This window comes from Hypanus sabinus, chromosome 7 (assembly GCF_030144855.1).
Source record: "Hypanus sabinus isolate sHypSab1 chromosome 7, sHypSab1.hap1, whole genome shotgun sequence".
Lineage (NCBI taxonomy): Eukaryota > Metazoa > Chordata > Chondrichthyes > Myliobatiformes > Dasyatidae > Hypanus > Hypanus sabinus.
Window position 1 is genome coordinate 131,290,963 of NC_082712.1, and position 27,325 is coordinate 131,318,287.

At 41.2% G+C, this 27,325-nt stretch overlaps 2 protein-coding genes across 3 annotated transcripts in view; both read right to left on the bottom strand.

Moving 5' to 3' along the window:
* Positions 1-6,113: 6,113 nt before the first annotated feature.
* On the bottom strand, positions 6,114-10,714 carry tmem258 (transmembrane protein 258). The gene is made up of 4 exons (XM_059975648.1): positions 10,577-10,714; positions 8,355-8,464; positions 6,749-6,899; positions 6,114-6,287 (listed from the first exon to the last, which is right to left on the bottom strand). The coding sequence occupies exons 1-3, from the start codon at positions 10,577-10,579 to the stop codon at positions 6,773-6,775; spliced, it is 240 nt and encodes a 79-aa protein (XP_059831631.1). The 5' UTR covers positions 10,580-10,714; the 3' UTR covers positions 6,114-6,287; positions 6,749-6,772.
* An 8,516-nt stretch (positions 10,715-19,230) lies between these two features.
* LOC132397205 (acyl-CoA (8-3)-desaturase-like) overlaps positions 19,231-27,325 on the bottom strand; it is a 59,054-nt gene continuing 50,959 nt past the window's right edge. For both annotated transcript variants that reach the window (XM_059975650.1, XM_059975649.1), the window contains exons 10-12: positions 24,223-24,302; positions 22,023-22,148; positions 19,231-20,239 (exon numbers count right to left, since the gene is read on the bottom strand). In XM_059975650.1, coding sequence (XP_059831633.1) covers positions 20,188-20,239; positions 22,023-22,148; positions 24,223-24,302 — 258 coding nt within the window. In that variant the 3' untranslated portion in view covers positions 19,231-20,187. The remainder of the gene's footprint in view (positions 20,240-22,022; positions 22,149-24,222; positions 24,303-27,325) is intronic.

Below are 27,325 nucleotides of genomic sequence, written 5' to 3' on the forward strand. Positions count from 1 at the left end.
CGTCCAATGATCTACCTGAGAATAAGCACCATCTCCGAATCCACGGCGCTTCCAGGACAGCTCCGACCAAACTTAGCTCTGACTGGTGCCAGTTTGGAATTGTACAAACTGGAATTAAGTAGTGAACAACTACTACCTTATTTGTGAGGTATAGCTTTAGGAAGAGATTGAAATTACACACAGTACTCCAGGTACAGTTTTACCAGTCCATAAAATAGCTGCAGTATTTCTCGATAAAGGGCCCTTACCCTTGTCGACTGTTCACTCCTCTCTATAGATGCCGCCTGACTCACTGAGATCCCCAGCCTTGTTTGTCAAGTTTTCCAGCATCTGTAGTCTCTGTGTTTAAGCAGGATTTCCATATTCCTTACAATAAAGGCCAGCATACTTTGTCTCTCCCCCACCACCACCACCCCCCCCCCGCCACTCCCACCTCTCAATTAATACTTGTAGCTGCGATTTTTATACCTCACCAAGCATCACATTCCAATCCACATCCTCTGATTCCACAATCTGTGAATTCTCTTCCAAGAACTCTATAATTCATGTTCTCCGTTTTTATTATTTATTTGTTTGTTTGTATTTGTACAATTTGTTGCGTTTTGCCCATTGGTTGTGTGTCTGTCTCTGAAGTTTTTCTTTGATTCTATTGTGTTTCTTTGTATTTACTGTGAATGCCTGCAAGAAAATGAATCTCAGGATAGTATATGGTGACGTGTACTTCGATAATAAATTTACGTTGAGCTATCTTTTAGTTAAACAATTTTTGCTAGTGTTTCACTTCCGAAATAGTGTTTAATGTTGTTCCTGCATTTTCTCATTTACCCAGTAGCTGCCACTTTTTCACAGAGAATCTCTCCATATCCCTTTGCAGATACCTCAGTCATCTACATTCTTTCCTGCATTAAATAACACACGCATTTCTCATGAACTGGCTGTCCTAGCGATACTTTTTAAATTCTCCTCTCAACATGGGTTAGTTGTTGCTTTATTAAGCAATGCTACCTCAAAAGCAACTTACTGGAAATCTGAGAACATTATTGCAACTATTCATCAGGACAAATAGCAACGTTGGAGAAACAAGACTAATGATTCCAGATGAGACTTTGCACTGGAACTGACAAAGATCAGTTTTTAAGAGACAGAAAAGGGGAAAGATTAAAAAAAAAGGGAAGATTTATAATGGGCAGAATACTGAACCAATTTAACAAAAAAAGGACCTCCTAGAAGTGCACATGGAATTCTGAAATTGTAAGAGAATATTGTGAAGGCTTGAAATGCGAAATAGCATAAATTGATGGCTTTGTGACCAAGTTTGTGGACGAGACTGTAAGGAGTTTTTATGTTCTCTCTGTGAGTGTCTGGATTTCCTCTGGTACCAGTTACTAGGCTAATTGGCCATTGTAAATTGTCCTGTGATTAGGTGAATGTTAAATAAGCGGGTTGCTGGGCGCTGTGGCTCATTGGGTGGGAAGAGCTGTTCTGTTCTGTATCTCAAACAAATAAAGATAGGTGGAGAGGCAGGCAGTGCCGAAGAAGCAGGAAGCCTGCAGAAGTGAGGTGTGGAATGCACTGCCTCGGTGGAGGCCAATTCTCTGGATGCTTTCAAGAAGGAGCTGGATAGATATCTGATGGATAGGGGAATCAAGGGATATGGGGACAAGGCAGGGACTGGGTATTGATAGTGAATGATCAGCCATGATCTCAGAATGGCGGTGCAGACTGGAGGGGCCGAATGGTCTACTTCTGCACCTATTGTCTATTGTCTATAAGGAGAATGGGCAAAGTGGCAGATGGAATACAGTGTAGGGAAGTATATGTTCATGCACTTGTTCGTGGTTAGGAAGACAAATGCAAAATTAGCTTTCATTTCAAGAGGACTAGAATATAATAGAATAGAAAGGATGTAATGTTGAGGATTTATAAAGCATTGCTTAGACCACACGGCATATTGTGAAAAGTTTTGGACTGCTTAAGGCATTGGAAAGGATCCAGAGTAGGTTCATGAGAATGATCCTGAGAATGAAAAGATTAACATATGAAGAGTGTTTGATGGTTCTAAGCCTCTAAACTTGAAGTTTAGAAGAATAATGTGTGGGGGATGTGGATCTCATTGAAACAAATCTGATACAGTATTGAAAGGCCAAGAGGCAGTGGGTGAGACTAGGACCTGAGAACATGGCCTCAGAATAAAGTATGTCTTTTTAGAATGACTTTCTTTAGACAGAGTAGTAAATCTATGGAACTCATTGCCAGAGGAGTCTAAGTCAATGGGTATAAAGCAGAGGTTGATAGGTTCTTGATTATCAGGACATCAAAGGTTATCAGAAGGCAGAATAGGATTCAGAGGGATTCTTGGACCATGGAACCCTCACTTATTGGTAGAGGTCCAATGTATAAAAAGATTGGGAACCCCTAATCTAAGGCAAAGCACCCCACTCCATTGGTATACCACTCACCACCCTATCAGCAAACTGTGACTACAGCCCACGTCACATACAAAATTTAGGTGTTAATCTGACCAACAGTAACTCACAAACCTGCTATTTCTACCATCAAAGTGTTCTGATGTGGAAATATGTTGCTGTTCACTCACCATTAGAAATGCAGTACTTCAAGAAAGTGACTCATCACCAACACAAGGGTATTGTTATAGTCATAGAAAAGTACAGCTCAGAAACAGGGCCTTCAGCACAACTAGCCTACACCCAACCATTTAAATTGCCTAGTCCCATTGACCTGCACCTGGACTGTAGCCCTCCATACCCCTGCCATCTGTGTACCTATGCAAACTTCTCTTAAACATTAAAATCAAGCTCATATGTTATGGTGCTGGCAGCTCATTCCACACTCTCACCACCCTCTGAGTGAAGAAGTTCCCCTCGTGTTCCCTTTAAACGTCTCACTTTTCACCCTTCTAGTTGTAGTTCCACCCAACCTCAATGGAAAAAGCCTGCTTGCATTTACCCATCTATATCCCCTCATAAATTTGTATACCTCTATCAATCTCCCCTCAATCTTCTGTCCAAGGAATAAAGTCCTAAACTATTCAATCTTTCTTTATAACATAGGTCGTCCAATCCTGGCAACAGCCTTGTAAATTTTCTCTGTACACTTTCAACATTATTTACATTTTTTTTTCTGTAAGTAGCTGACCAAAACAGCACACAATACTCTGAATTAGGCCACACCAATGTCTGATACAACTTCAACTTAACAGTCCATCTCCTTTTCTCAATACTTTGATTTATGAAGGCCAAAGTGCCAAAAGCTTTCTTTATAACCCTTTCAACCTGCCCAGCACATTCAATGAATTATAGGCCTGTATTCCCAGATCCCTTTGTTCTACCACACTCCTCAGTGTCCTACCAGTCGCTACGCAAGACCAACCCTGGTTGGTCCTACCGAAGTGCAACACCTCTTAACTTGCCTGCATTAAATTCCATCTGCCATTTTGCCAGCTAGTCCAGACCTCACTACAAGCTCTGATAGTCTTCCCTACTGTTCACTACACACCTAATCTTGATATCATCCATAAATTTGCTGATCCAGTTAACCATGTTATCATCCAGGCCATTGATACAGGTGACAAACAGACCCAGCACCAATCCGCAGCACTCCACTAGTCACAAGCCTCCAGTCAGAGGATCAAGCGTCTATTACCACTCTCTAGTTTGCTGTTGTGTGCTGGGGCAGCAGACTGAGGGTAGCAGACACCAACAGAATCAATAAACTCATTCGTAAGACCAGTGATGTTGTTGGAGTGGAACTTGACTCTCTGACGGTGGTGTCTGAAAAGAGGATGCTCTCCAAGTTGCATGCCATCTTGGACAATGACTCCCATCCACTCCATAATGTACTGGTTAGGCACAGAAGTACATTCAGCCAGAGACTCATTCCACCGAGATGTGACACTGAGCATTATAGGAAGTCATTCCTGCCTGTGGCCATCAAACTTTACAACTCCTCCCTCAGAGTGTCAGACACCCTGAGCCAATAGTCTGGTCCTGGACTTATTTCCACTTGGCATGATTAACTTATTATTTAATTATTTGTGGTTTTATATTGCTATGTTTCTACACTATTCTTGGTGCAGCTGTAAAGAAATCCAATTTCCTTTGGGATCAATAAAGTATGTCTGTATGTCTGTCTAGCTCCTCCCACAAAACCAATGTCTAATCCAATTTACTACCTTATTTTGAATGCCAAGCAACTGACCCTTCTTGACCAGCCTCCCTTGCCAGACCTTGTCCAATGCCTTGCTAAAGTTCATGTAGAAAACATCCAATGCCTTGTTTTCATCAACTTTCCTGGTAATTTCCTCGAAAAACTCTAAAGATTGGTTAAACATAACCTACTATGCACAAAGCAGTGCTGACTATCCCTAATCAGTCCATGTCTATCCAAATACTCATATATCCAGTCCCTTACATTACCTTCCCACTACTATGCTCTGCTTTATTCTTAGAGCTTTTCTTAAACAGCAGAACACATTAACTATCTTCCAATCCTCTGGTACCTCACCTGTTACTAAGGACGATTTAAATATCTCTGCAAGGGCCTCTGCATTTTCTGCATTTGCCTTCCATAGGGTCCAAGGGAACACCTTGTCAGAACCTGGGGATTTTTCCACCCTATTGCGTCTCAAGATAGCAAACACCTCCTCCTCTGTAATATTTAAACGGTCCATGACCTCACTTCTGTTTCCATCTCCTGAGTAAGTACAGATGCAAAGAGATCCATTTAAGATATCCCCCTTTTTTGGTTCCATAGATTACTATTCTGATCTTCCAGATGACCAATCTTGTCCCTTGCAATGGTTTTTCAGTTAATCTATCTGTAGAATTCCTAAGTACCTTATTTGTTCCTACCTGCCTATATCTGCTATGCACCTTTCTTCTTAACCAGGGCCTCTATCTCTTGAAAATCAAAGCTCCCTAAACCTGCTATCCTTTCTTTTTATTCTGACAGGCACATACAAGCTTTGTACTCTCAAAATTTCACTTTTGAAAGCCTCCCACTTACCAAGTACACCTTTGCCAGAAAACAGCCTGTACCAATCCGTATTTGCCAGATCCTTTCTCCAATTTAGAATCTCAACCTATGGACCAGACCAATCTTTTTCCATATTTCCCTTGGAACTAATGGTACTATGATCACTATATCCAACGTGTTCCCCTACACAAACTTCTGTCACCTGCCCTGACTCATTCCCAAATAGGAAATCAAGTATCACACACTCTCTCATTGGGACTTTTATGTACTGACTAAGGAAACTTTCCTGAACATATTTGACAAACTCTATCCTTTCTAATCCTTTACAGTATGGGAGTCCCAGTCATTACATGGGAAGTTCAAATCACCTATCACAACTAGTGTTTCTTGCAACAGTCTGCGATCTCTCCACAGATTTGTTCTTCTAAATCCTGAGGACTGTTATGTAGTCTATAATGTAGCCCCATTAACAAGGTTATTGGGGCGGCTGGTGGCCCCGGGTAGCTGGTGGTATCAGTGCTGGACTCCGGAGTGAAGGCTCCCGAGTTTGAATCCAAGTTGGGCCACCTCCGAGCACGCTTTCCATCCGTGTTGGGTTGAGCATTGAGCTAGCCACTCGGCCTCAAAAAATTCAAGAGTCGAGTCAGGAGCGTTCATATCGTGACCTGTTTGATCAGAAAGGAGACCAATCCTGACACCACGCACCAGACAAGAATGGCTGGTTATACATTTCTTATTCCTCAGTTCCACCCGGAAAGCCTCAGAAAACAAGTTCTCCAGTCTGTTCTGACTGAGCATGGTCATGATATTTTCCCTGACTGGTAATGCCACACCCTCCCCCATTAATCCCTCCCACTCTATCGCATCAAAAGCAACTGAACTCCCGAATATTGAGCCGCCAGATTGTTGTAAACAAGTTGGTCAAGCGTCACATATCAGTCATGATGGAGAATTCCTCTACTCAACTACAATCAACAGTGTGAGAGTTTTCTGTTCACCTGAGAAGAGATGCACAAGATTCTACACCACTGGCATTCCACCCAAAGACAAAGCATACCAGGCAAAACAGGCAAGAATATTTAAGAACAATTTTGTAAACTTAAAAGTAAAAAGCAAAGTGTGAACAAAGATTTTTTTTATTTTTTGTTAGTACAATAGGCTGTGATAAAAAAAAATCCAGGAGCTACTCAGTAGATCTTAAAGGCCTCTTGCTTCTGTGACATCCACAGGCATCGAGACCACAACCAAGCCAGTGTGAAAGCAGCATATCCTGAAGGAATGGTCTCACATTTCTGTTCAGGATACAAAATAAGTAAAAAACAGATTTACAATGTGCTTTTAATACAGAAAATTATATCCAAGGTGCTTTAGAAGACAGCAAAAAGCCTAAGAGGTAGCCAAAAGCTTGTTTATTGCGAAGTTTCAAGTATGAAAGGGAAACAGTAGTATAATGAATGGAGTAGCTTGCAACAACGTCATCATCAATAATCAGGTTAAGGATGGTTATGTGAGATTATTGGAAATATAAACACATCAAAATATAGTGAGCTATCAGCACAGTTAAAAAATATCCATTATTTTCCAGGTAACAAAATTGTTAGTAATGGAAATACCCCCATCCAGATTTTCCCTTGTTGACTTTGATACTAATGAAAGGCTACACAACAACCCAAGGCACATGCACTGTAAGTCACTGGATTAGTACATTGTTAACAAGGGCTAAATGTTTTCATATCCCACAGCTGTTTCTCACCTCTCCACGCACACCCTGCTCCAGTCATACATAGATCCCGACCCAGAGGAGGAGGAAAAGTACTCCAAACCCCATAAAAAGAGAAGCTACTAGAGAAATCAGCAGCTCTTTGTAGATATCCCTGGTGTATTTGGTGGAAGTTACTTCATATCTAAAGGAACAATTGAGGAAAAATGATTTTACAGTTGCACTTCATCTAAACAGTTCTCTTAAAGTGTACCTGCTCACACCATTAGAATTTCTTATATGCACAAGACCAGCTATCACCCCAGCACCTTAGAAATTATCCTGATTTTACATCTTCATAAAATCCGGTGACTCTACTGCTCAAGGATGGAGAAATTACCTGACCTGTGCCTTTGCCACGTGATCCCAATATGATTAAATTATTCTGGAATGAAATCCAAATGCAAACGGCCACTCTCTAGCCATGAAAGTACAAGTCAGCAATAACTGGTTTTGAAATGGACATTATGTGAACCCGACCAATAACGGATTACAATCCAAAATATTCACTCTCCTTTGTCTTCACTGAGTCCTTTACTGTCAAAAAAGTTTTGATAGAGAAGCTGTTGCTACTATAAATAACAAGAAAAAATGTCTGTAACCAATCCAAGGCAAGAAGATCTAAGGAGGAAAGTTTAGAGCTTTGGACCCGAGCAACTGGAAGCTGATGACATACTTACAGAAAATAAGACATTGTAAGACACTGGATTAGTACATTGCTAACAAGGGTTAAATGTTTTCATATGTTGGGAGCAGGGGTTCCCAACCTTGCTGAATGGCATTGGTCCATGGCATAAAAAAGGTTGGGAGCCCTTGGTCTAGAGTCAGAGGACTCCTGATATCTCAGGCATGTGGGGTTGGAGATGACTTCAGAGACAAACATGCAAGAGCCAAGGGAAGACTTCAAAGACAACATTTGAAAATCTAAATGTTGTTCAATGTTAGGATGGGTGAGACACAACGCAAGTCAGTGCACAATCTGCTGAGTTTTAGACTAACTTGTTTCCAAAGGTAGTGTGCCAAGCTCAGTGACAGGGCTGTGAATCAAGGTATTCCACAGATGGACTGAGATGAAGGTGAAAGTAGATGGTCACCTGTTCACATGAATGTGCAGTCTGAAGGTCATTTGGGGCAGGGATGGTCAAGTGCTGCAGAGAGGAATCAAACAAAGCAATCTGACTATCTTTGTTGATCTCCACCACTCTGCTTCTATAGACAAACTTCACTAAGCCACAATTTTCAAATATTACTACATCAAACACAATTCCAAACTGTTCTAACACCTGCAATTATAAAATAATGATAATTATCAAAGACTAAGCACCTCCAGCATGATACAGCATTGATCCATTGCAGAATATAGTTTTCCCTGGAGCTAATTACAATTAATCCAAATTGTCCTCTGAACATGTAAAAGCTGGTGCCAAGGAGCAATGAAAAGGAGACATTAGCAGACTCAGTTTCAGGTAAGAAGGTCTTGAACACTGCACTGACTTAGAATTGAATCACCATTCCCAGCATTAAAGGTACATGTATTAGCCCATTTCATCGCTCAAAACCCAAAAGTCTTTAAGCTGACCACAATGAACAAAAAGGATACACAAAAAACCATGCGGTGAAGAACATTCCAATTGCAAGAAGGACCACTGTCAAATGTGGGAAGACAGCAGGATTGACCGGGCTGGTGTATCTGGTCATAGCCTCCAGCTCCTGAAGAAAACAAACAAGACTCGACAATTAGTAACACACAACAGAGACACACAACACACGCTGGAGCTGCTGCTTGTGAGTATTTTATTATTTTGTGATACAATCCAGCGTAGATCCTTCTGGCCTTTTGAGCAATGCTACCCTAGCGACCCCACAACCTCGATTAACCCTAACTTAATCACAGGACAATTTACAATGGCTACTTAACCTATCCAGTATATCTTTGGACTGAGGAAGAAAACTGGAGCACCCAGGGAAAACCTACACATTACATGTGGAGGGCATGCAAAGGCTCCTCACAGAACGGTGCCGGAATTGAACTCCAAACTCCAAAAAGTCTGAGCTGTAATAGCGTCACGCCAACTGCTATGCTTACTGTGGCACCCAAAGTACACAGTACCGTGAAGCACCACATATTAAAGTATGGTTTGTATGGTTTTGTATCAACCATACAAAACATTATCCATCATCCTCAATTCATCAAGCAGTAGTAACTCAAGGCGACTGGACTTGCTGTGTTGTCTAGATGTTTTACCACTCATCCGAGAGGCTTCTTCAGTTCTGATCCATGCCGGGCAGTTTACCTGCTTATAAACTTGTTTAAAAGATATAGCAATCACATAAGGGTCATTAAACATCACAGAGCTAATGAGAGGGTCGTTAATCTTATCTTTGCATGAATGTTGAGGAGATGCCAAGGTAGAGATGTTAGAATTGCATAGTAAGTATCTGATAGGTGGTGTCGTACTGCAGCCCCTCTCTGTTCAGGGATGTCCAGTTGCCTTGATTTATTACTGCTTCATAAACAATGACCTGGATGGTTGAGAACCTTCATAGACATATGAGCCTCGGTTAATTAAATTCCTGACTTGCACTCGGGTCTTCTCCCTGCCTCTGAATCCTAGCTATATTTTAATCAAAGAGCCTGTGTGAAGGACAATGCTTTGCATTAAGAGTTGCTAATGGCATATTTCCTACCAAAGTTAATGAAGGCTGAACACATTATTCCATAGCCGAATGTCTGAAATCACATAGGATTTCAGTAAAACATTTATGCACAACTCAGAATGTAGTTGGGTTCTTTTCAAAAATATTTTTGGAAGGATCTAACGGAGCAAGGCAAGCTTACAAAGAAATCTCAAATGGATTCCAAGAAGCAGGTCAAGATTACTGGTAAACAGATTAAATAACTCATGTATAACACAAACATTGGAAGAACTCAACCAGCCAGGCACCTTGAGAAAGAGAAACCAGTCCATTCACAAAGCTAAAGGAGTTTCATCTTTCCTCAGACGCTGTATGACCAGCTGAGTTCTCCTAGCAATTCTGCTTTGCTTCAGATTCTAGCATCTGCAGTTTTACTTATTTCTAATCACACTTTATAGATGCAAGAAAATCCAATTGCTGGATTATCATTGAAACTCTATAATCATTGAATACTATATATGAATCTGGGTCGAGTCAGGACGAGTTTATTGTTGTGTGTGTAAGGTGATGCACAGGTACAATGATAAAACTTGCTTGCAGCAGCAGAGGCATACAAGTGGCATACAGCACAAAATTAAGTATCATGACTGAACATTCAATAGGCAAAAAAAGATAAGCCCAAATCAAGGATAGAGAGTAATTTTAAAAAGTGACTTCAGTAAGAAACAAGTACCTTGAGCAGCAGAACACGTTCGTTTCAATAGCGCAGGTTGCGGCAAAATTCAAAACAATATTCAAGCCAAACTAGCTGGGTGAACTTGACGAATAAGGCCAACAATAATCGGGTTTTGTTTCCCTTGCTTCGTCATATACAACCACTGGAACATGCTCTGACCACCACCCCTCATCCATCAGCCCAGCCTCACTCTATGTTGTCTCCACGACCCTGCCACCACCAGTGCCCATCATTCCCCCTTCCATCCAGGGACGGTAACCCACAACCGTTTCCCCTCCCCCTCCGACCAGTCTCCCCAACCCTACCGCCGCCACATCTCCCCCAGTAACAAGTAGGCCGAGAGCCAAAGTCCGCCGCCGCCGCCGCCACCCTCCGGTCCTGTCCCTGTCACTACCTTCCACCCTACCGTCCGCCCTCCCTCAACACTTCGACCTGCGATCCCCACTCACCATCTTTATTCTTTAGGGCCACGTCTCCACAGAGGAAATTCCGTCACTCTTCCACTGCCTTCTGGATGTTGTAGTCTCTTGGATCTCCTAATTTGTTTTTAAATTCTGAATGCAAATATCCAATTATTTACATTTTCAAAGTGTCTACGTTACTCGAAGCTCGAATTTTGTCAGCAAAATATTTCATCTCAATCTGTCACTCTGTCGTTTTCTCGCTCCAATCAACTACATCTCCCATGAGCCAACGCGGCTACTCCGCATGCGTATTCGACGGAGTTGTTGGGGGTGGTGGGAATTCACGTTGGATCAGGTCGTGGACTGTCAACTGTCATTGTGGTAAATTTGCTAGCACTCCCCTCCCTAAGGCGTCGTTCACCACACAAACAGTCTTTTAAAAGCAAAATACTGCAGCTGCTGGAAAACTAAAATAAGCTACAACATTAAAAAGAAGTAAACAAAAACTTGAGTTTGCAGGGCATGGATGGTCAACGTATATAAGCTGATCTTATGCATCTATGTTTAAGGTGTTCTTTATCCTTATTGTGGAATTTTTAATGTTGCATCGGATTTGGAGTAAAATTTATGTTCTTTACACATGTACATAGAACATAGAGAATCTACAGCACTTCACAAGCCCTTTGGCCTGTAATGTTGTGCCGACCACCTAACCTACTCTAGAAGCTGCCTAGAATTTCCTTAGCACATAACCCTCTATTTTTCTAAGCTCTATGAGTCTTTTAACAACCCTATTGTATCTGCTTCCACCGTTGCCGCCGACAGTGCATTCCATGCACCCACCACTCTCTGTGTGAAAAACTTACCTCTGACATCCCCTTGGTTCCAAGCACCTTAAAACTATGCCCCCTCATGTTAGCCATTTCAGCCCCGGGAAAAAGCCTCTGGCTATCCACACGGGCAATGCCTCTTACCATCTTATATACCTCTATCAGTTTACCTCTTATCCTCCGTCACTCCAAGGAGAAAAGGCCAAGTTCACTTAACCTATTCTCATAAGGCATGCTCTCCAATCCAGGCAATATTCTTGTAAATTTCCTCTGCGCTCTCTCTCTCTCTCTATAGTATCCACGTCCTTCCTATAATGAGGTGACCAGAACTGAACACAGTACGTCAAGTGGGATCTAACTAAGGTCTTATACAGCTGTAACATTATCTCACAACTCTTGAATTCAGTCCCATGGTTGATGAAGGCCAACACACCGTATGCCTTCTTAACAACATATCAACCTGCACAGCAGCTTTGAGTGTCCTATGGACATGGACCCCAGGATCTCGCTGATCCTCCACACTGCCAACAATTTTACCATTAATAGTATATTCTGTCTTCAAATTTGACCTACCAAAATGAACCACTTCACACTGATCTGGGTTGAACTCCATCTGCCACTTCTCAGTCCAGTTTTGCATCTTATTGATGTCCCGCTGTAACCTCTGACAATCCTCCAAACTATCCACAACATTCACAATTTTTGTATCATTAGCAAACTTACTAACCCACCCTTCTACTTTCTCATCCAGATCATTTGTAAGAATCACCAGGAAGAGAAGTCCCAGAGCAGGTCCTTGCGGAATCAAGGATTGTCACAGTCCTCCAGGCAGAATACAAATCATCCACAACCACCCTTGTCTTCTGTGGCCAAGCCAATTCTGGATCCACAAAGCAAGCTCTCCTTGGATCCCATGCTCCTCACTTTCTGAATGAGCCTTGCATGGGGCACCTTATCAAATCCACTGCTCTCTCTTCATCAATGAAGAATCCTCAAAGAATTCAATCAGGTTCATAAGGCACGACCTGCCCTTGACAAAGCCATCCTGACTATCCCTAATCAGATTGCATCTCTCCAAATGCTGGTAAGTCCTGCCTCGCTGGATCTTCTCCAACAACTTGCCCACCTCTGAAGTAAGACTAACTGGGCTATAATTTCCTTGGTTATCTCTACTCACTTTGTGTACTGATGAATGACAATAAACAATCTTGAATATATATATATATATATAAAAGAAATGCAGGTAGATGGGATTAGTATAGAAGGGTGCAAGGGTTAGTTGACCAAAAGGCCAGATTCTGTGCTGTATGAATCTATAACTCTAAAAGTAGAAAATGTTGCAGATACCAAACAGGGAACAGATGAAGGAAGTTAACTACTGTATAATCAGAATGGGGTGAATGAACATTTACAATATTTACAGTGAAAATATTGCAGTGACTGAATTCCTAATGGATTAAATGCTCTTTGGATCTCCCAGAGGAGACAAGCTGAAATGTTGACTGGTCTCTGTTTCAACCCCAGGTGCCTGACTGGTTGAGTTATTCCAGTGTTTGTGAATCTGAAGGCACCTAACAGTGGTATTCCTAAACTCACCTCTAAACCTGTTTAACGCCTATTTGATTTGAGAGAGTTGTACTGCAGTGCGGGTAGTTAACTGAACTGCGTAGCATATTTATGCCTTTTTATTACAGCAGATACAATGTGTACTGTATCACGTGACGAACTTAACCAGTGAGAGTCTTGGCTGTGTCCTGTAGCAATGGACACTAGAATTTAGAAGAATGAGAGGGGATCTGATTGAAACATATAAGATTATTAAGGGATTGGACACACTGGAGGCAGGAAGCATGTTTCCGCTGATGGGTGAGTCCAGAACTAGAGGCCACAGTTTAAGAATAAGGGATAGGCCATTTAGAACAGCGATGCGGAAAAACTTTTTCACCCAGAGAGTGGTGGATATGTGGAATGCTCTGCCCCAGAAGGCAGGGGAGGCCAAGTCTTTGGATGCTTTCAAGAGAGAGTTAGATAGTGCTCATAGATAGTGGGGTCAAGGGATATGGGGAGAGGGCAGGAACAGGGTACTGATTGTGTATGATCAGCCATGATCACCGTGAATGGTAGTGCTGACTAGAAGGGCCAAATGGCCTACTCCTGCACCTACTGTCTATTGTCTATTGACACCATAGCACAGCTAGTCTGGGGACTGTGTCAGTGATACCCTGATAGTGATGGATGGATGTGCTACATCAGAATGGAGTCTAGGTTAAAACAAGAATCCTAGGGTGGGCATTACTTGCATCAGATGGTACAGTGCCAGTCTGGGCACTGGGTAAGGCTGCTGGTACATGATGTCACTATGAGAACTGATTTATAGGGAAAGGTTGAATAGGTTAGGGCTTAATTCCCTACAGGGGAGATTTAATAGAGATATACAAAATTTTGAAGGGTACAGTGTGAGACTACAACTAGAGGTCATGGGTTAAGGGTGAAAGATCAAAGGTTTAAGGCAACATGAGAGGGAACTGCTTCACTCACAGAGGGTAGTGATAAGGTAGAACAAGCTGTCAGTGCAAGCGGTGGATATGGGTTTGACTTCAACATTTAAGAGAAGTTTAGATAGGTACACGGATGGGTCCGGGTGCAGGTCCATCGGACTAGGCAGATTAATGGCTTGGCGTGGACAAGGGGGGTATTTCTGTGCTGTAGTGTTCCATGACTCTGAATTGGGTGGAAGTATGTGATGCAGGGTGTAGTTATGGGCAGTGGGTGAGAGATGATAGTGTTTCAGCATTTCACGTTGGCTGGGAACAGATTGTGCAAGGTGTTAGTATTTCACGTCTGGGTGCTATGGTAGCGTGGTGCTTGGCACGACTCGGGGCGCCAGAGTTTAATCACGTCTTCCCCGTGGAAGGCGTGGGCTTTACCCGGGTGCTCCGGTTTTCCGCCCAAAGACCAACTGGTTAAATCGGCGGTTGCTGGGCGGCATGGCTCGGAAGGCCCATATCGCTCTGCTTTGCTAAAGAAATAAAAATCAGTGCGGCCATGAGGTGGCAATCAGACTCCTGTACGACATGGATGGACGCTGCGGTGTTGCTTGGTCTCGTTGACAGTAATGACATAGACTGTAACTTTACTGACAGGAATCTGAACATTATAGATCAGGCGCTCTTTGTAGAAACGGACGGACTTCAATTGCCATTTATTTCAGGACGTGCGCTCTCTGGTGTAATGCATCAAAGCAAACACTAAGAGGCAGCGCATAATCGGCGATACATTACAAAACAATCATTGAAGGTGATAAACTATTCGATACTTCGTTCATGACGAATTGCAAGTTATGAGCTTGAAGAGATCACGGGAGTACTAATATGTGATATTGAGAAGGTGAGTTTCCATCTAATATGAATTACAAATTAAAGCTGAAAAACCTCACAAATCAGATTTACATCGATGGGAAGCGTGTAAAAAGCAAACAAAATGAATGTTCAGGATGGATTTCAAACTTAAAAATAATTCTTGACCAATATTATTGAGTTCTTTGACACAAATCGTGGGAAAGTATATAAGCATTCAACGAGGCAGTGCATACTGACTTGTGGCCTGTGGTCAGAACATGTGGATTCAGAGAACAGTACCTGATGGGCAGAGATCTTCTGCAAGACAGAATAATACTGAAGGCTGGCATTCTGACTGGCAAAAAGTTGTGTAATGGTTATACACAAGAATGGATATGTGGCTCCCATTGCTGTTCTAGAAATCATTTGGCATTAGGAATGGAATGTGACATTTTATTTCCCCACTTCAAATTTCTACATGGCCCGGCAGTGTAAGAAAAAACAAATGCAAAATATTCATAAATGTGCAGGAAAAAATGTATTAAAATATATTCTAAAGTTTTAGTAGAAAAAATGAAGAGGCTTTATAATCCTCGAATAGGAAATCTAACCTAATTTTTGGTATAGCTCTGCCTTCTCTATTGGCCACCCCCTGAACCTCAGTTGAGTTCCCAGGATCTCCACCTTGCCCCTCTGTTGTTCCAGTACATGTAGTCTGTTCACACAATCCCAGGATCCAGACCCACCATCCCTGCTGCCTGCATAAAGCAAACCAATCACAGCCCTGGAAACTGGGAGAATAAACCACCATTCACCAAGGGAAGCAATGGAAGATCAAAAGTGAGATATTGACTGTTGAGACCCTCCATAGACATGAATACGTAGTCAATAGATCTGCTTTGCTTTGAGAGTTACAGTGCACTACTTCTCTGCTTATCCCATTTTAGCTGTAAACAACAAAGATGCAGCACTTCCACTTCTCCGACAGAACTTAGCAAAACCATGACATGGCAAAATTGCAACAGCTACTAAATATGTTAAATATGCAAAGGAAACATTCAAAACATGCGAAGAAAAAGGAAGATCGTTCTGCACAAGGTACAACATAATTTCAGGCTAATCAGAAATGGTGTGCCAATGCGCATTTAAAACCATATAATGTGTTAAAATAAGCTGGACAGTGATGTCATGGCATCAGCACTGGATTTTGAGGCAAATGGTTCCGAGTTAGAATCCAGCTTGCTCCTTGTCCACTTTCCATCTGCACCGGATTGAATGTTGAGCTAGCAACTTGGCTCGTAAAAATCAGTCAAATACTACAGAAATGGCAAAAATACCTCCCGATGCACCACGAGGCATGGAAAGGAACAACAACAATATGTTAAAAAGTATTCATGTACTGTAGCTGACAGATAAACCAAACTGGTTTGGAAATAACTTGTCATTAGGCTAAAATACTGTTTTTCTGTTTTTGCACAAAAATGTTCATAAGAAATAATAACAAATAAAAATGATGTTTTAAATATTTACATTTCTGTAGTAAGCAGTTTACCTCCCAGGAATATGCTTAACTAATGTAAGTAAATAATACTCCTCCACAATTTTGCTGAACCTGTCCATAATGCAGCCACAATGATTTGAAATCCATCTCACAATTTATTTAAGACCTTAGTTATTATGCAATGGAGAAGTTTAGATCAGTAACAATGATAGATTGAAAAGGGAAATGGGTAAATACACAGGAAGAAGAAATAGAAGAGAAAGAAGACAGGATTTGATGAATGAAGTTTTGTTTGTTTGGAGCGGAATGGGCCAAATGATCTGCTTCTGAGCTGGATCCCAGCTTTTTAAAACCAGCTGAAGTACTTGTAGAAACAAACCATAAAGGAAGCACTGACATGAATCAAACCAGACACCTTGTGGTCAAAACAAACATGTGCATGTGCACAGAATCACAAACACACCCATATATTCTGGTTAAATATACTGATGTTCAATTGCTTTATTTAACATAAAAGATACGAACATTGAGTGAAGAACAATAGAGCAAACCAATCAAATTGTTTCTAATCCGAAAACTCCATAAACAAAAGCCCTGGGAACATTGGCATTGTTGGTGTAATTGTAATGTTTTTGGGAAGTCATTTAAGGGCTGTTAATTTCTGTCAGCAATATGAGTGAAAAACCAAGTTCAAAGCATCAATAATATGAGCACAGTCAATTAACGGATGGTCTGGTGATTAAATGCAACAATGGTCATTTGACTGGACAGGAGTCGAATGTTCCAGGTTTGACCCCTATCATCTGAGGCTGGATATGGTCACTGGCTTGTGAACATTACATTTGAAATAACAAGTTCTAGACAAGCTGGATTACTCATATTGCCATTTCATGATTCATCAATAACCACCAGCATTTATTATCAAAGCTTATGTCAGACTTGTGGCACCATCAATGGTAACAACTCACGATCTGGAGTTAAATGGCATGTCATCATTTCAATAATAACCTCACCTCAACCTTATCCCACCCTGATAAAGTTTTTAAAACTGTAACCTCTTGTAACAATACACTAAGCACAGAAATACATGAATTTACAACACGATAATTAGTAAGTATGGAGTTCAATAGTTAAGAAATTTGTCTTTGAATGGGTTAGTTGTTCATCAGCTGTCATTTGGATTGTTATATTTCCTAAATGATATTAAACCTGGGTATCTGAGGCAGTAGCTCCAGACCAAACTCAAATAAGTCTCTAAACTACATTTCAATGCATAAGAGTTAAACATTTACATTTCTTTGCAATGCAGAAATTTGGCTGATTTGTCTGATTAAGTCTCTGCCCTATTAGATCAGTCACATCGATCACATTTCTGTACATTTTCCTGACACTCATTAATACTCCACTGATTCTCCCACCAGGCAGCATAACAGGGGTAATTTTGCAGTAGAAGACTATCCTCATATCCAGCATGTCTTTGGGATGTGAAAGGAAACCAAGAGAACCCAGAGGAAACCCACAGGAGTCCGGGAAATGTGTAAACTTCACGCAGGCACACTGGAGGTCAGATATGACACAGGGCATCAAAGCAGTGAGGCCTGCTCCCATTGAGAATGGACATCAGGCCCTATTGGTGCAGACTGAGCAGAGAGAATAAACCCAGCTCTGGGTGGGAAGGCCTACTCTCAACTATGTACACAAGCCATTTCTCATCAGAGGTGGACAGGGTCAGTAACTCTTAATTCTTTGGTTTCATTATCTCTGAGGGCCTGTCCTGGACCCATCATATAAATGTAATTGTAAGGAAAGCACAACAGCACCTCTACTTCCTCAAGAGTCTACAGAGATTCGGTGTGACATCAGAAACCTTGACAAATTTCTATAGATGGGTAGTGGAGAGTGTATTGACTGGCTGCATTATGGCCTGGTAGGGGAACACCAACGTCTTTGAGTGGAAAATCCTACAAAAGATAGTGGATTTTGCCCAGTACATCATGGGTAAAGCCCTCCCAACTATTGAGCACATCTACATGAAACGTTCTTGTAGGAAAGCAGCATCCATCAAAGATCTTCACCACCCAGGCCATACACTTTTCTCTCTGCTTCCTTGAGGTAGAAGGTACAAGTGCCTCAGGACTCACTCCACCAGGTTCAACATCCCCTCAACCATCAGGCTCATCTATTGAGATGTTTCCACAACTAATTATCTCACTTTAAGGATTCTTTATCTTGTTAATTCATGCTCTCGCTATTTATTTATATTTGCATAGTTTGTTGTCTTCTATGCTCTTGTTCTTTCGTTGGTCCTGTTTACAGTTACTACTCTCTAGATTTGCTGAATATGCCCACAGAAAGAATCTCAGCATTGTATGTGGTGACATGTATGTACTGTGATAACACATTTTACTTTGAATGTTGAACAATTGAATGAGTCTGAAAGTGGATCTGAATGCACAATGATCTCTTCAGGCACCAACTACAGATGGAGAAACTCATTATTTCTCTTGCCACAGATACTGCAGGGTGTTTCCTGTGTTCTCCTTTTGGTTCAACAATAATTCTGACCTGCATTTCACAATGTTAACAAGTCCTTTCTTTGTTTTCTTTCTTTCTTTCTTTCTATTTCCCTTGTTAATTCAAGTTAGTTAAGGAAAATAAATTAAGGTTGGTGCTTGAGTTAAGGTCTTGAGTTGGGAGAAAGCTGACATAAGCTGCCTAAGAGAGGACCTGACAAAGTAAATGCGGTGGAATAAAAGAGCCCCGCAGGGAAAATTATTTCCTTGCAGCAGATTATGAGAGGCGTAAAGACAAGAGGGCATAGTTTAAGCTAAAAGGAAGGTTTAAAGTAGATTTAAGGGTAAGATTTTTTCTAAACACAAAGGGTGGTTAATTATATGGAACATATTACCAGAGGTGGTGGAGTCCAATACATTAACAAAATACAATTTACTATGTTTAAGATATATTCAATCAGCACTTAAATAGGCAAGGATTAGAAAGATACAGATTAAATAGACAAGTAAGATCAGCGTAGTTGAGCAAAGATATAATGTCAAAGGGCCATTTCTGTACAATATCAGGGCTCCGGTTAACAGACTGGTAAGCAGTTGTAGAGAGAGAAATCATTAATGTTTCAAAAGGATGACATTTCAAAACAACAGGGAGAAGATCACTGCTTTGAAAGGTTAACTAGCTGTCCCTCTATAGGCACTGCCTAACCTGCTGAATATTTACAGCATTTTCTGTTTTATTCCCCATTTAATTATTTAGTGTTTGTGTGCACCATTGATGCCTAGGTTTTGGACTTGGGCATCAATGGAGTATGTAAATATTGAATAATCAAATTATACTTAAGCATACAAGTCTGTTGTAACTGGCACGCTGGTAACAGAAAAAAAAAGCCCTCCATAAACCACCGTCATGGAAAGTTTTGCCCACACTTGCTGCAGCATCAACCAACTTAAAATAAGCAGGACAATATCATCAATAAAAGAGAGACAGATGTCTATCTTTCAGCATTCAGCAGATGTCATTACAATAATGCACAGTTTAAATACTTTGCCGAATTCAGAGACTGTGGGATCGACAATCTCCCACTGTTGGCAGTCATGCATCAAAGTCAAGTTGCAGTGCACAATTTGGAGAGCATGGATTTGCGGTACTAAATTGCCAGCTAGGTTTGTGGGGCACTGGCAAAAGGCAAAAGCTGAAGGAAGGACAGCTCTCATGAGATGCACAGTGTTGAAAGTAGAATGAAGGAAACATCACTGCCTTTCTGGCTGTTACACCTGGTAGTGACAATGGGTGACATGGAAGAAGGTGACACCATTTATCAGTAATAGTTCAAAACAGATTCCCAAACTGTATTTATGTTTAGAATTGCTGCTGTCTTCTCAATGGTTTAGCTTCTTTAACTCAAATTATATTCCATGAGTTAACAAAATGCAGAATAACCCTCCCATTTTCAAGGTGGCAGCACCAGACTGATCACTTGTGCAGGTACGCATCCAACCAGAGCTCACCGGACTCCTTCAAGGAGCTGCAAGAGAACACAAAAAGCATAAATCCCCAGTGCCTCTCCACATCTGCTAAACAATTATTGTCCTTTGCAAAGAACCAACCACTCTGCTTAAATTGAGCACTGACTTCTTAAAAGTGTTATTGCATAGAGTGATTGACTGATCAAAGGAATGGAAGTTATATTATTAGTAGAAAACAATGAAAAGGAATATTGAGAGGGTTAGACCTGTGATGATGATAAAACTCTGACGATGATGCTATTTACTTGGATTTCCAGAAGGCATTCGTAAAGGTGCCACATGACAGACTTATCCATAAGACAAGGATGCATAGAGTTGGGGGTGATGTGTTAGCATGGATAGAGAATGAGTTAACCAACAGAAAGCAGAGAGTTGAATTTGCTTTTTCATAAAATCACAAAAATCTTGATGTTTTAGTAGAATTGAATTAAATCTCCATCTATAAATTGATTCCTCTTTATCTATCATTATCATTGTCATTATTGTCAAATTCAGTTCTTTTTAGATACAAATTGACATTCAGTTGATGATAAATTTATATTGTGGGAAGCAATGAAAGCATATTTGAGAGGCCAGATAATGTTATACTTCTAAAATTAAGAAGGAATAAGGGATAAAACCGAAACTCAAACTAAATAAATATCAGAAAGAATTTATAAAAATTGCACTGGCAGTAGCCAAAAAAGCTATTGCAGTTACTTGGAAATCGGATACATATTTAAGTATAGACTCTTGGAAGAAAGAAATCTATAGCTGTATTCCATTAGAAAAAATTACTTATAATTTAAGAGATAAATATGAAACATTTCTGTAAATTTGGAGCCCTTATTTACAAAAGACAGGATTAAATATATAGATGCTCTGAAGATGAAACAATTGGTTATTAGGGGAAAGAAATAAATATACATATTAAAGTTATTACAAATTCCATGGAGCATGTGGAGATCTTCCAACAACCAGGCATTCTTTCTTTCTTTCTTTTTTTTTTCTTTCTTTCTCTTTTTTTTCTATAGGGCAGTTAGGGGGGAGGGGTTAAGGGGAGGGGGAAAAGGTTATATACATTTTTTTTCATACTTCACTTTGTAACTATTTAAAAATGCAATAAAAAAAGTTTTCAAAAAAAAAGAAAGCAGAGAGTTGGGGTACATGGGTGTTTCTCTGATTGGCAATCAGTAGTGAGTGCTGTGCCCAGGGGTCGGTGCTGGGTCTCCAGCTGTTCATGACACACATTAATGATCTGGAAGAGGGGACTGAGTGTAGTGTGTCCAAGTTGTGATGACACTAAATTGAGTGGAAAAGCAAATTATGCAGAGGATACGGAGTCTGCAGAGAGATATAGATCGGTTAAGTGAGTGGGCAAGGGTCTGGCAGATGGAGTACAATGTTGGTAAATATGAGGTCATCCACTTTGGAAGGAAAAATAGAAGATCAGATTGTTATTTAAATGTTAAAAGATTGCAGCATGCTGCTGTGCAGAAGGACTTGGGTGTGCTTCTGAATGAATCCCAAAAGGTCGGAAGACCTGAGCTCAAAACGTCAACTGTTCATTCATTTCCATAGATGCTGCCTCATCTGTTGAGTTCTCAAACATTTTGTGTGTGTTGCCCTACAGGCTGTTCTTGTTACGCAATTAATAATAATCTGAGGGCTTCCATGATTTTCAAGGTCCTGGGCAGAAATGTTGGTGATGAGACACTGGAATTCACAGCTGTGCAGAGAAGAATGAATGTGCAGGAAAGAGGTATTAACAGCTTGGAACTGCTGGTGTTGGTCTCTACTTACTGGACTATGTCTGCAAAGGCTGTGAGCAGAGTCTTGGACTGGTATTCCAGACCATGTTTGGCACAGAGGGACCTCACAAGTGGTGCCACCTTGTGGTAGTTATGCCTTGGCATTGTGGGGAAAAGGCTGCAAAGGAAGAATAGAAATTAAATGTCAGAGTTAAAATGCAAACTCAATAAAATTGCTGCCTGTTTTAGGCACCACTAATTCTTCTTTTCCTTCTGAAGTCACCGTCCATTTTCTCCAAGATTGAATTTTAATATTTTTGATTTTCATATTCTGCTGCTCACTAACATCGGTGTCATTCTGTACAAAGAAGTGGTAATGAGAATACAACCTCAGCTATGGAAGCTTAAAACTACATTATCACTGAGCTCTGCATTCTAAATCCACCATTCTCATTCACTCAGTGGTCACGTTATTAGGCACAGGTATGGAAGCTGGTTCAGTCTTTGCTGCTGTGGACCCATGCACTTCAAGGTTGATGTGTTGTGCATTCAGATGCTCTTCCGCACATCACTGTTGTAGCGTTTTTCTGAGTTACTGTTGCCTTTCTGTCAGCTCGAACCAGCCTGGCCATTCTCCTCTGACTTCTCTCATTAACAAGGCATTTTCATCCTCAGATCAGCCCCTCACTGGATGTTTTTTCATTATCGCACTATTTTCTGTAAACTCTAGAGACTGTTATGTATGAATATACGAGGAGATCAGCAGTTTCTGAGATACTCAATCCACCCCATCTGGCACCAATGGTCAAAGCCACATAGATAACATTTCTACATCATTCTGATAATATGGCTTGAACAACAATTGAATCCCTTAACCATGTCTGCATGCTTTTATGCATTGAGTTGGTGCCACATGATTGGCTAATTAGATATTTGCATTAACAAGCAAGTATACCTAATAAAGTAGCCACTGATTGTATAGCTACTAAGACCCGTTGAACTCACGATCAGCTTATTAATGTGGCAGCTAAAACAATTCCATAAGAAGCACAACATCAGCTTTCAAGAAGCTTTCAACAGAAGCTGGAGACAGGACCTCTTTCCCCAGTAATTCTCTGGCCAAAAGGCAACATGACAAGTCAGAAAACTGTTTGTTTCTCCTCCACCTGGCCCTGCCCAACCCCAAACAGGTGCAATATTATGTTCTTTTGTTAACTGACTGCATCAATTTTCTGCAAACAAGCTAGATGGTATCATCTTGCTTTGAGTGAGCAAAGAATCATATTAATCTGACATATATGGGCAAACACAATGATTTGAAATAGCTTCTGGCCCCCCTCCAAGTTGCACACCATCCCCGCTTTGGAAATAGACAATTGCTCCTACATCTGGGTCTAAATTATGGTACTTCCTTTCCATCTACTGTGGGAGGACAGAAACAGTCAGAGCAACAGCTCATCACTGCATTCTCAAAGGCAATCGGCTAGGAGGGGGTGGGACTTGGGACAATAAACTCAGCCTTGCCCATCACAAATGAGAGGAAATCTGGAAATCCGAGCAACACACACAAAATGCTGGAGGAACTCAGCAGGCCAGGCAGCATCTAATGAAAAGAGTACAGTCAACGTTTCAAGCAGGGACCCTTTGGCAGGACTGAAGGGAAAGAAAGAGAAGAGTAATGGACTTGCTGAAGGGTTTCGGCCCAAAATGTTGACTCTGCTTTTCTCCATAGCTGCTGCCTGGCCTGCTGAGTTCCTCCAGCATTTTGTGTGTGTTGCTTGGCCTTGCCAATGATGACTGTCTTTCAAAAAATGAATAAATTAAAAAAGCAAATTTTACTTGTGCAGAAATGAAGCATGTTTAGAGTTTGTGGGTGGAACACAATGTTGAGGAAAGTAGAGGGCCATCACTGTATTTAACTAATCAGACTTCCCAGCGGTTATACTATCTAACTGAACCAAGGATCTGAGTATAAGCACAAGTCAGAATTCGGAAGAATGTTACTGAAAATTCACCATTTCACTGGTAATAATTCACTTTACTCAAGGTCTTTATTTTGCTTATTCATATACTTATATTCATCCAGCTGGATTCATAGATTCAACAAAAATTTCGTAGCTATTTTCAAACCACTTTTCACATTACTCCTATCTGATACATAAATTTGAACCTGTACTCCACTGCCACTATCAAACCATGGGAGGAACATACTCCCCTCATACAAAATGCCTGAGGTTGAGATCAATACTTACTGATGCTCAATCTGGAAGTTGAGGTGACCTGTGAACCAGTCATTGAAGAAAGACTGATGGACATTACAAGTGGCATGCAACTGAAAGAGAAAGCAAATAAAGCAAATGATACAAATATCAAATATCATAAACTGTATAGGATGCAGAATTTAAATATAGTAAATTCTCTTTTTCCTACCAGAACAATGGTGAGTCACTACAGCAGAAGAATTGATGCAATACCCAAGATTATTGGATTTAGACATTGATGCATGGTGCAGAGAAAGGAAGAGGAGTGTACCCTCAGACACAGCCATTAAACCTATGGGGATATGGTCTAAAACTAGATACCAATACATCCCATCAAAATAAATTTGAGACCCACACAGTCTCAATGAGAGAATGTGATCATGATACTAAGCTGCAATTAATTAAAAATCTATAACAGTGATCTTTGGATGAAGATCTCCAAAAGGGAGAAAATATCAACATCTCTAATATGTTGAGATCTGCTCCTAGAATTCCTTTGAATTAACTCTTATAGAATTGCATCTTTAATGATTGGAAGTTTGGTTGCTCGCCAGGCTTGGCCAAATGTTTGCAGACTTTTCAGCTCCAATCGAGTAGCCATATCAGTGCACAGTTGAGGGTGTTGTCTCCTCGGAATGCTGGTTTATATACTCCTCCAGGGTCTGAATGGATATCGATTAGACGTTTTGATCCAGTTGGCTAGTTCAAAACACTGGGAACAATTTCGCAGTACAGGATACTGATTGGCTAACTTTGAGGAAGGTCCGTTGGAATTGTTTGCTTCACTGTTCAAGTCCTGAGATTACTCACGATTCAATAATTGTTGACGTTGTTGTTTCTCTTTTCTCTGTAAGCTTTCATATACCAGATCAATGTCGATGTGTTTGTTGATGGATCCTTCTGTAGAGAATCATGCTTTGAGAAATTCCCATTCTTTTCGTGTCCTTGCTTGAGTCAAGACTTTAGCTGACGTCCAGCTGAAATGGTGCTCTTCTTCAGCAGCTAATACTAGTGAGAGTGGGCCGTGCCTTCTGCTCACTAGCTGATGCTTGTGTAAACCTGGTCAATACTTTTATTTCTGTATGACCAATGCAGTACTTGTCGTAGCCACTACACTAGATTTTGTAGATAACACTTGTTCTGTCACTCACATTTTGTTGTGTTTTGATAGGTTCCTCTTCAAAGTTGCAGTTGTTTTGTGAGCAACTGTGATGTTGCGTTGCTGGAGTTTATAAGCCAGCATTGTGAGGAGACAACATCCTCAACTCCACACTGATGATGGTTTCTCGATTGGAGCCGAAACATCTGCAAACATTTTGCCAAGCTCAGCGATCAACCAGACTTGCAAATAGCCCACCCGAGCTACTGATATTCCACAATATTTCAAAAAATCTTTAAAGTTTGGGCTTTTATAATTCCTTTGTTACTTTGGACTGCTTTGTTGAGCACCCTTGCTCTATCTGCAATAAGCAGAATTGCCCAGTAGGCAACCATTTTAATTCCAATTCCCATTCTGGCATATTGCTCCATGGCTTCCTCTACTGCTTTGATGAGGCCATTCTCAGGAGGCACACCACCTCATATTCCGGGTATCCTCCAACCTGATGGCATAAATATCGATTTTGCTAACTTAAGGTAATTTTTTCCCCTCCCACTTCCCCTTCCCTCTTCTTCCATCCCCCTCTCTGGCTTCCCTATTACCTCTTTTCTTCTCCTCACCTGCCTATCAACTACTCCTGGTGCCCCTCCTCCTTCCCTTTCGCCCATGGTCCGCTCTCCCCTCCTATCAGGTTCCTTCTTCTTCAGCCCCTGCCCCTTGCCCTTTCCACGTATCAGATCCCAGTTTTTCACTTCATTCCCACTCTCCCACCTATCTCGCTTCACCCATCACCTTCTAGCATGTACTCCTTCCCTCCCGCCACCTTATTCTGGCCTCTTCCCCCCATCTTTCCAGTCCCAATGAAGGGCCACGGCCTGAAATGTCGACTGTTTATAGCTTTCCATAGATGCTGCCTGACCTAATGAGTTCCTCCAGTATTTTGTGTGTGTGTTACTCTTGGTTTCTTCTTAATCTGTTCGAACGATTGAGTGAAAGAATGTGAAAGAGCTCTCATATTTAAGGAATTTCTATCAATTACAATATTCTCTGTGGAAAATACTCAACAGATTGTGGAAACTGAGACAGTGTGAGAAAATTCTAGTGTACATTGGGTATGCTGTGTTTAACAGCTCACTTTTATCACAGTAACAAGCTCTTGGTTAATATGGAATTCATTACTGGTCAGTGGTTACAAATCCCAACCTTGTCTTCAATTTAGCACTGCTGCATTCCATTACAGTATAGGGCTTGTGCTAGACAGCAGCAGATTCAGCAGATTGGAGAAGCACAATGGCTACACAGGTATGATTCACCTTTTGCAGAAACAGCACCGGCCTACTAAATCTCTCCTCAGTTCCCCTAATCTCTATTTCACCAGTGCACTCTCTGAACCGGATGCTACAAGTGCAGCTTGTTGTTTGCTGTCCTTCATGCTTTCCTCAGGGTGATACGAGGGTAGGTGGCTTATTGATGGAACAATCCTGCAGCCTGAATCCTACACCAAAACGGTGTACAGTGGCTGCCTCACCGTGTCAGAGACCCAGGTTCATTTCTGACCCCGATGCCATCTCCGTATGTTTACACATTCTCTGTGTAACCACACAATTTTCCCCTGGCCGCCCAAGTTTCCCAAAAGTGCGGGTTAGTTGGCCACTTTGCGTTGTCCCAAGACTGTAGATAGGTGGTCAAGTCTGCAGAGGGGTTGTTGATGGGAATGTTAGGGTAGGTTAGGGGATGATTAAAAAACTGCATGTTTAATAGTGGGCATGGACTTGATGGACTGTGGAGTGTATTTCTCTATAACTCTTATAGCCTAGGAATTTCACCTCCCTCAAGCTTTCCTTTTCCAATTTCTACATTATCTTTAGAAAATAAACTAACTTTTTGATTTCTACCACAATGCTCCTGCCCCATCTGTGGAAGGGTCTGCACATCCACATTGCCCCCATTAGCCACCCCAGAACCCACAAAGCTCAGGCACCTTCATCCTGGGGG

Coding starts and splice junctions, on each gene's coding strand:
- tmem258 (XM_059975648.1), bottom strand. Junction 6,900..8,354: donor TTCACCGCATGGTTTTTTGT/GTATCCTTTTTG, acceptor TTGTTCCTTTAG/ATATGAAGTAACTTCCACCA.